The sequence below is a fragment of the Schistocerca gregaria genome, chromosome 2, assembly GCF_023897955.1.
Source record: "Schistocerca gregaria isolate iqSchGreg1 chromosome 2, iqSchGreg1.2, whole genome shotgun sequence".
NCBI lineage: Eukaryota > Metazoa > Arthropoda > Insecta > Orthoptera > Acrididae > Schistocerca > Schistocerca gregaria.
The window spans coordinates 520,895,924-520,906,172 of record NC_064921.1 but is presented as its reverse complement, the minus strand read 5'-3'; the positions used below and the strand labels follow the sequence as shown (position 1 = coordinate 520,906,172).

The window sequence follows — 10,249 nt, the reverse complement described above, 5'->3', positions numbered from 1 at the left end:
TATTCTTGAGTATTGCTCATCTTTGTGGGATCCGTACCAGGTCAGGTTGACAGAGGAAATAGAGAAGATCCAAAGAAGAGTGGCGCGTTTCGTCACAGTTATTTGGTAAGTGTGATAGCGTTATGGAGATGTTTCGCAAACTCAAGTGGCAGACACTGCAAGAGAGGTGCTCTGATCGTGGTGTAGCTTGCTGTCCAGGTTTCGAGAGGATGCATTTCAGGATGAGGTATCGAATATATTGCTTCCCCCTATTTATACCTCCCGAGGAGATCACAAATGTAAAATTAGAGAGAGATTCGAGCGCACATGGAGGCTTTCTGGCAGTCGTTCTTCCCGCGAGCCATGTGTGACTGGAACAGGAAAGGGAGGTAATGACAGTGGCACGTAAAAGTGCCCTCCAGCACACACCGTTGGGCGGCTTGCGGAGTATAAATGCATAATGCTATGCTGCCTAATAACCAGTGTATGACAACTTTTTTTACGTTACTTCTGCTGCAGTAAAAGAAGATATTTTCTTTTATGTGTGTGCTGGGAGTTTTATTGTATAAAATGCTTAGAACTGAGTAAAGACTTTATTTTTTCTCAATAATTTAAAAACATAAAAATAAAATTTCAAAATTTAACAGCAAATATGTACAATAGTGGCTGAATGTACAAAAAATTATAACAACCTTTACTGTCATGCAGCAGCTACAGACGGGGAAAAAGACACTGGCACTACATAAAAGATTCATAGTATCTGCAAAGGCGTAACTGTCGGCTCTGATGTCATCTGCCAAGTTCCCTGGCTAGGACGAGCAAACCGATACTTGTCATGAGGAAAATGCTTGCTGGAATCGATGCAAGGAGTCTATATCGTTCATCTGAAAAATTCAGACAAAAATTAAACTCGCCAAATAAATCACTTTAAGACACAACAGATCTTAGCATTTTCATACAGGTGTAAAAAAAGACTGAAAAATTAATGGACAGTATGTGCCCTTAAACATAGCATAATTTTCCAGTCTTGTAGATTTTTTGTACAATAATAAGTTTGATTTTGAAACAATAAGTCTTTACCTGTTTCCATTATTTCATTTTTACCCCTGTAAATGAAAATTTATAAATATTAAATGAGCATGAACCTTAAGGTAATTCCTTCTGCCCCCCTCCCCCTTTTTTTAAAATCTGTTCTGCATCTGTGCTCTACAAACTATCATATAGCATGTGGTATGGGATACACTATGTAGCAGAAGCAGTTTCTCTTCTTCCTTTTCCATATGTTGAGAGTGTGTGCGAGTGCGTGATGAAAAATTGTTGGTATTGCTTTGTACACCTCTAAAATTCTCTAATTTTGCTCTTTTGAGCATTTTGATAAATATAAGTTGGAGAAAGTAATATGCTTCTTGATCTGTGAAATGTCTGCTTTCACTATGGTGAAAGTTAGTATTTAATCCACGACTGTGAAAATGTGTTAATTAGGAACTTTATGCTACTGTCTCTCTCTGTTCTCCTTGTTGCTGTTAGCTGTACCAGCAGTAGCAACAAGCAACCAGACACTAGCCAGAAAAATTCTTCTGGCAAGCAGAAGCTGCCAGATTTGGGCATGTGCAGAGCCCTCCTATATGAGTCAGGTGTGCACTACACATGAGGCTGCTATTCAGGTAGCTGACTCTGTGCGGGGCGTACTGTAAAGAAACCTTTACAGACACAGAGATTACTGCATATTAGTGAATAGATTAATTAAATGAGTATTACTGTCAGTGGTATTGAGAAACAGCTGAAATCATTAAAACTGAACAAAGCTCCAGGGCCAAATGGAATCCCTGCCAGTTTCTATACTGAATTTGTGATGGAGTTACCGCTCTTCTAACTACAATCTATCGTAGATCCCTCTAACAAAAAACCTTGCCCAGTTCTTGGGAAAAAAAATGGAAAAAGGCAGGTCACAGCCTTGTACAAGAAGGGCAGTACAAGTGATCCACAAAATTATTGTCCAATATCATTGACATTGATTTGTTTGTAGAATTGTAGAATATATTCTGAGCTCAAATATAATGAGGTATCTCGAACAAAAGGACTTCCTCCATGCCAACCAACATGGATTCAGAGAACATCACTGACGTGATACCCAACTTGCACTTATCTCAAATGACATACTGAAAGCTTTGAATCCAGGCAGTCAGGTAGATGCAGTGTTTCTGTTTTCTGGAAAGCATTCGAATCATTACCACAACTATGCTTATTGTCAAAAGTATGATCATATGGGGCATCCAGTGAAATTTGTGACTGGTTTGAGGACTTTTTGGTAGGGAACATGTTATCTTGGATGTAGAGTCATTATCAGGGTGCCCCCGAGAAAGAGTAATTGGGATCCTTGCTGTTCATGTTGTATATTAATGACCTTGCAGATGATATTAACAGTAACCTCAGGCTTATTGCAGATGATGCAGTTATCAATAATGAAGTACTATCTGAAAGAAGCTGTATAAATATTCAGTCAGATCTTGATAAGATTTCAACATGGTGCAGAAATGTAAAATGGAGCACTTTACAAAATGAAAAAGCATGGTATCCTCTGACTATAATATCAATGGGTCCCTGTGGGAGCCAGCCAACCCATACAAATAACTGGGTGTAACACTTTGCTAGTATATGAAATGGGATGATGACATAGGTTCAGTTGCGGGTAAAGCAAGTGGTAGATCTCAGTTCCTTGGTGGAATATGGAGTGTGTGCAATCAGTCAACAAAGGATATTACATACAAATCACTCATATGAGTGGTTCTAGACGTTGCTCAACTGTGTGGGACTCATACCAAATATGACTAACAGGGGATATTGAATACATACAGACAAGGGCAGTATGAATGGTCACAGGTTTGTTTTATCCATGAGAGAGTATCACAGAGATACTGAAGGAACTGAACTGGAAGACTGTTGAAGATAGACACTAACTATCCAGAGAAAATCTATTAACAAAGTTCCAAAAACTAGCTTTAAATGATGACTCTACGAATGTACTACAACTGCCGATGTATCACTCACTTAAGGATCATGAGGATAAAATGAGAATAAGTACTGCACTTGCAGATGCATTCAAACAATCATTCTTCCTGCACTCCATACGTGAATGGAATGGGAAGAAACGATAATAACTGGTACAATGGGTTGTACCCTCTTCCATGCACCTCACTGTGGTTTGCAAAGTATAGCTGTAGATGTAAAATTAGGTGACTTGTTTGTACAGATGTGGTGCCAACTCGCTCCAGCAACCTATTAAGGCCTCACTGGTTCGGTGCCTGGATGCATCGCCACTGTTTTCCATGCCAAAGGGGGACAACAGCTATTAGGAAGCTGGTCATAATATCCTGGCTGATCGGTGTACATTATCCCAGAAAATTTGCATTTGCACCACGATAATGGTCTTTTTGTATTCCATCTCATTTGGTTGTTTTAGTTGGATGTGTTCCTTTCACCTCTCCTCAATTGTTCTGATATGCAGCTCCCATGTAAGACACGTCAGATTTGCGTGGAATGCAGTACGTACTCAGCTTTCGGCATCTTAGATCATCTTCAACATTACTACTGAGACCTATTACCTTTGTTGTCAGGAACAAAATACAATGGATGCCACGTACCATGGAAGTCTACAGATCTTCCTAGAGACTGGACCAGCATAAGGTAGACATGCGATTCTTAGCCCCCCCCCCCCCCCCCCTCTCTCTCTCTCTCTCTCTCTCTCTCTCTCTCTCTCTCTCTCTCTCTCTCTCGTGTGTGTGTGTGTGTGTGTGTGTGTGTGTGTGTCTCTACCTCTTTCTCATGCACTGGTGATTTTTGAATGTAAAGCCTACTCAATTTGTCAGTCCTAGAACTCAGTCCTTCAGAACCCTAACAGCAGGTGTTTTAATGCTTAGTAGAGATTCTTCTTGTCTGACAGCATTTGAAATCTATGGTCCAGAGGTATTAGCATGGAGTTGTTTGATTGGAGTCAGGGCAGTGAGTACACATTACAACACAGCTAACAGAACAAAAACAGAATACAAAAATAGAAGTGCGGATAAGCTACTACAAACAGCATAGTGAACGCATTATTATGGCCAAGATAGACACAAAGCCCATGCCTACTACAGAAGTACAAGTTTATATACCAACTAGCTCTGCAGGTGACAAATTGATGAAATGTATGATGAGATAAAAGGAATTATTCAGGTAGTGAAGGGAGACGAAAATTTAAGTCGTGGGCGACTGGAATTCGAGAGTAGGAAAAGGGAGAGAAGAAAACATAGTAAGTGAATATGGATTGGGGGTAAGAAATGAAAGAGGAAGCAGTCTGGTAGAATTTTGGACAGAGCATAACTTAATCATAGCTACCACTTGGTACAAGAATCATAAAAGAAGGTTGTATACATGGAAGAATCTCAGAGATACTAATAGGTATCAGATAGATTATATAATGGTAAGACAGAGATTTAGGAACCAGATTTTAAATTGTAAGACATTTCCAGGGGCAGATGTGGACTCTGACCACAATCTATTGGTTATGAGCTGTAGATTAAAACCGAAGAAACTGCAAAAAGGTGGGGATTTAAGGAGATGGGACCTGGATAAACTGAAAGAGCCAGAGGTTGTACAGAGTTTCAGGGAGAGCGTAAGGGAACAACTGACAGGAATGGGAGAAAGAAATACAGTAGAAGAAGAATGGGTAGCCCTGAGGGGTGAAGTAGAGAAGGCAGCAGAGGATCAAGTAGGTAAAAATACGAGGGGTAGTAGAAATCCTTGGGTAACAGAAGAAATATTGAATCTAATTGATAAAAGGAGAAAATATAAAAATGCAGTAAATGAAGCAGGCAAAAAGGAATACAAATGTCTCAAAAATGAGATAAACAGGAAGTGCAAAAATGGCTAAGCAGGGATTCCTAGAGGACAAATGTGAGGATGTAGAGGCTTATCTCACTAGGGGTAAGATAGATACTGCCTACAGGGAAATTAAAGAGACCTTTGGAGAAAAGAGAGCCACTTGCATGAATAAAAGAGAGCCACTTGCATGAAAACCAAAATCTCAGATGGAAACTCCGTTCTAAGCAAAAAAGGGAAAGCAGAAATGTGGAAGGAGTATATAGAGGGTCTATACAAGGGCAATGTACTTGGACAATTTTATGGAAATGGAAAAGGATGTAGATGAAGACGAAATGGGAGATAAGATACTGCGTGAAGAGTTTGACAGAGCACTGAAAGACCTGAGTCAAAACAAGGCCCCGGGAGTAGACAACATCCCATTAGAACTACTGACGGCCTTGGGAGAGCCAGTCCTGACAAAACTCTACCATCTGGTGAGCAAGACGTATGAGACAGGTGAAGTACCCTCAGACTTCAAAAAGAATATAATAATTCCAGTCCCAAAGAAAGCAGTTGTTGACAGATGTGAAAATTACCGAACTATCAGTTTAATAAGTCACAGCTGCAAAATACTAACATGACTTATTTACAGACAAATGGAAAAACTGATAGAAGCCGACCTCGGAGAAGATCAGTTTGGATTCCTTAGAAATGTTGGAATACGTGAGGCAATACTGACCGTATGACATATCTTAGAAGAAAGATTAAGCAAAGGCAAACCTACGTTTCTAGCATTTGTAAACTTAGAGACAGCTTTTGACAATGTTGACTGGAATACTCTTTTTCAAATTCTAAATGTGGCAGGGGTAAAATACAGGGAGCAAAAGGCTATTTACAATTTGTACACAAACCAGATGGCAGTTATAAGAGTCGAGGGGCATGAAAGGGAAGCAGTGGTTGGGAAAGGAGTGAGACAGGGTTGCAGCCTCTCCCCGATGTTATTCAATCTGTATATTGAGCAAGCAGTAAAGGAAACAAAGGAAAAATTCGGAGTAGGTATTAAAATGCACGGAGAAGAAATAAAAACTTTGAGGTTCGCTGATGATATTGTAATTCTGTCAGAGACAACAAAAGACTTGGAAGAGCAGTTGAATGGAATGGACAGTGTCTTGAGAGGAGGATATAAGATGAATAGCAACAAAAGCAAAACGAGGACAATGGACTGTAATCAAATTAAATCGGGTGATGCTGAGGAAATTAGATTAGGAAATGAGACGCTGGAAGTAGTAAAGGAGTTTTGCTATTGGTGAGTAAAATAACTGATGATGGTCAAAGTAGAGAGGATATAAAATGTAAACTGGCAATGGCAAGGAAAGCGTTTCTGAAGAAGAGAAATTTGTTAACATCGAGTATAGATTTAAGTGTCAGGAAGTCGTTTCTGAAAGTATTTGTATGGAATGTAGCCATGTATGGAAGTGAAACATGGACGATAAATAGTTTAGGCAAGAAGAGAATAGAAGCTTTCAAAATGTGGTGCTACAGAAGAATGCTGAAGATTAGATGGGTAGATCACATAACTAATGAGGATGTATTGAATAGAATTGGGGAGAAGAGGAGTTTGTGGCACAGCTTGACTAGAAGAAGGGATCACTTGGTATGACATGTTCTGAGGCATTAAAGGATCACCAATTTAGTACTGGAGGGCAGTGTGGAGGGTAAAAATCGTAGAGGGAGGCCAAGAGGTGAATACACTAAGCAGACTCAGAAGGATGTAGGTTGCAGTAATTACTGGGAGATGATGAAGCTTGCACATGATAGAGTAGCGTGGAGAGCTGCATCAAACCATTCTCAGAACTGAAGACAACAACAGAACCTGAAGACAATTCAGTCAATTGTCAGAATATCATACAGAAGAATAGAATCAACTACTTGGTTAAACATCCAAACATACACCACTAGTCAATGACACTGAGAATATATGAAAGATCACAATTTGATAACACTACAGTATTCCAATTACCCACTAGAATAGAACAAAGACAAGACTACTATAATTATCTAAAACTGAGGTACTCGAGTTGACATTTGACTTTTGTTATTGTGCACATAACAAAACATATTGATACCAATGTCTTCCTCTGCATGGTGGAGGACTTTTCACTTTCTGCTTGCATTTTGATTTGGTTCTTTTTAATAGAAGTACACATACAAACCTGTCATTGCAACAGATTTCTTTGTTGTGACCCATCCTAGGCTTCTTTGCACTGCCATTTTCCATTTGTTGTATCTATGGTCCCGTTCTGTGGAGAAAAAAAAAATGTAAGTTCAAAACGCCATGTAGTTAGAAACTTTATAATAATATTACATGCGACTGCACTGCTCCTGTTCATTACAAATTAAAAATAATGTAATACTACGTGTTCTAGGTTTCTTCTTTATTATTTTCAACTCTACAAGGGGAGAGCATGACTGTGAAATTTAGATTGAAGTGAGGATTGTGTGGCTTTCAGTTTACCTGAAGAGTGTTATCTTCTAGCAGTAGTAAAATGCACTGGCCAGCCAATCCACATAAAAAAGGTTTCTAAGTTTTAGAAAGAAACTTCCACATGGGAAAAATATATTAAAAACAAAGATTCCGGGAAAGCGCCGGTAGACAGGCACAATAAATAAAACACACAAACACACACACAGATTTTCTATCTTTCGCAACCGACGGTTGCTTCTTCAGGTAAGAGGGAAGGAGAGGGAAAGATGAAAGGATGTGGGTTTTAAGGGAGAGGGTAAGGAGTCATTCCAATCGCGGGAGCGGAAAGACTTACCTTAGGGGGAAAAAAAGGACAGGTGTAAACGCGCGAGAGCGCGCGCGCGCGCGCGCGCACACACACACGCACACGCACACGCACGCGCGCACACGCACACGCACGCACACGCGCGCACGCAGACATTTGTAAAGGCAAAGAGTTCGGGCACAGATGTCAGTCGAGGTGGAAGTACATAGGCAAAGAAGTTGTTGAAAGACAGGTGAGGTACGAGTGGCAGCAACTTGAAATTAGCGGAGGTTGAGGCCTGGCGGATATTGAGAAGAAGGGCAAGTTGCCATCTCCGGAGTTCGGATAGGTTGGTGTTGGTGGGAAGTATCCAGATAATCCGGACGGTGTAACACTGTGCCAAGATGTGCTGACCGTGCACCAAGGCATGTTCAGCCACAGAGTGATCCTCATTACCAACCAACACTGTCTGCCTGTGTCCATTCATGCGAATGGACAGTTTGCTGCTGGTCATTCCCACATAGAAAGCGTCACATTGTAGGCAGGTCAATTGGTAAACCACGTGGGTGCTTTCACTCGTGGCTCTGCCTTTGATCATGTACACATTCCAAGTTACGGGACTGGAGTAGGTGGTGGTGGGAGGGTGCATAGGACAGGTTTTACACCGGGGGCAGTTACAAGGGTAGGAGCAAGAGGGTAGGGAAGGTGGTTTGGGGATTTCATAGGGATGAACCAAGAGGTTACGAAGGTTAGGTGGACGGCGGAAAGACACTCCTGGTGGAGTGGGGAGGATTTCATGAAGGATGGATCTCATTTCAGGGCAGGATTTTAGGAAGTCGTATCCCTGCTGGAGAGCCACATTCAGAGTCTGATCCAGTCCCGGGAAGTATCCTGTCACAAGTGGGGCACTTTTAGGGTTCTTCTGTGAGAGGTTCTAGGTTTGAGGGGATGAGGAACTGGATCTGGTTATTTGTTTCTGTACCAGGTTGGGAGGGTAGTTGCGGGATGCAAAAGCTGTTTTCAGGTTGTTGGTGTAATGGTTCAGGGATTCAGGACTGGAGCAGATTCGTTTGCCACGAAGGCCTAGGCTGTAGGGAAGGGACCGTTTGATATGGAATGGGTGGCAGCTGTCATAATGGAGGTACTGTTGCTTGTTGGTGGGTTTGATGTGGACGGATGTGTGAAGCTGGCCATTGGTCAGATGGACGTCAATGTCAAGGAAAGTGGCATGGGATTTGGAGTAGGACCAGATGAATCTGATGGAACCAAAGGAGTTGAGGTTGGAGAGGAAATTCTGGAGTTGTTCTTCACTGTGAGTCCAGATCATGAAGATGTCATCAATAAATCTGTACCAAACTTTGGGTTGGCAGGCTTGGGTAACCAAGAAGGCTTCCTCTAAGCGACCCATAAATAGGTTGGCATACGAGGGGGCCATCCTGATACCCATGGCTGTTCCCTTTAATTGTTGGTATGTCTGGCCTTCAAAAGTGAAGAAGTTGTGGATCAGGATGAAGCTGGCTAAGGTGATGAGGAAAGAGGTTTTAGGTAGGGTGGCAGGTGATCACCGTGAAAGGAAGTGCTCCATTGCAGCGAGGCCCTGGACGTGCGGGATATTTGTGTATAGCGAAGTGGCATCAATGGTAACAGACTGGGTAACGGATTCCAGGCGTTTGAGAAAGTGGTTGGTGTCTTTGATGAAGGATGGGAGACTGCGTGTAATGGGTTGAAGGTGGTGTTCTACGTAGGTAGAGATATGTTCTGTGGGGGCTTGGTAACCAGCTACAATGGGGCGGCCAGGATGTTTGGGTTTGTGAATTTTAGGAAGTAGGTAGAAGGTAGGAGTGCGAGGTGTCGGTGGGGTCAGGAGTTTGATGGAGTCAGGTGAAAGGTTTTGTAGGGGGCCTAAGGTTCTGAGGATTCATTGAAGCTCTGCCTGGACATCAGGAATGGGGTTACCTTGGCAAACTTTTTATGTAGAGTTGTCTGAAAGCTGACGCAGTCCCTCAGCCACAAACTCCCGACGATCAAGTACCACGGTCGTGGAACCCTTGTCAGCCGGAAGAATGATGATGGATCAGTCAGCTTTGAGATCACGGATAGCCTGGGCTTCAGCTGTGGTGATGTTGGGAGTAGGATTAATGTTTTTTAAGAAAGATTGAGAGGCAAGGCTGGAAGTGAGAAATTCCTGGAAGGTTTGGAGAGGGTGATTTTGAGGAAGAGGAGGTGGGTCCCACTGTGATGGAGGACGGAACTGTTCCAGGCAGGGTTCAATTTGGATAGTGTCTTGGGGAGTTGGATCATTAGGAGTGGGATCAGGATTATTTTGCTTCGTGGCAAAGTGATATTTCCAGCAGAGACTACGAGTGTAGGACAGTAAATCTTTGACAAGGGCAGTTTGGTTGAATCTGGGAGTGGGGCTGTAGGTGAGGCCTTTGGATAGGGCAGAGGTTTCGGATTGGGAGAGAGGTTTGGAGGAAAGGTTAACTACTGAATTGGGGTGTTGTGGTTCCAGATTGTGTTGACTAGAATTTTGAGGTGTTGGGGGGAGTGGAGCTGGAAGTGGGAGATTGAGTAGATGGGAGAGACTGGGTCTGTGTGCAATGAGAGGCGGTTGAGGTTTGTTGGAAAGGTTGTGGAGGGTGATTGAGTTGCCTTTCCGGAGG

The 10,249-nt window shown here is 42.2% G+C and overlaps 1 protein-coding gene across 8 annotated transcripts in view; it reads right to left on the bottom strand.

The window, feature by feature from the left end:
- Positions 1 to 553: 553 nt before the first annotated feature.
- Positions 554 to 10,249, bottom strand: part of LOC126329925 (glycerol kinase-like) — a 260,608-nt gene continuing 250,912 nt past the window's right edge. For all 8 annotated transcript variants that reach the window (XM_049996234.1, XM_049996242.1, XM_049996251.1 and 5 more), the window contains 2 exons: positions 7,032 to 7,118; positions 554 to 863 (listed from right to left, as the gene is read on the bottom strand). In XM_049996234.1, the coding sequence (XP_049852191.1) occupies positions 769 to 863; positions 7,032 to 7,118 (182 nt within the window). In that variant the 3' untranslated portion in view covers positions 554 to 768. The remainder of the gene's footprint in view (positions 864 to 7,031; positions 7,119 to 10,249) is intronic.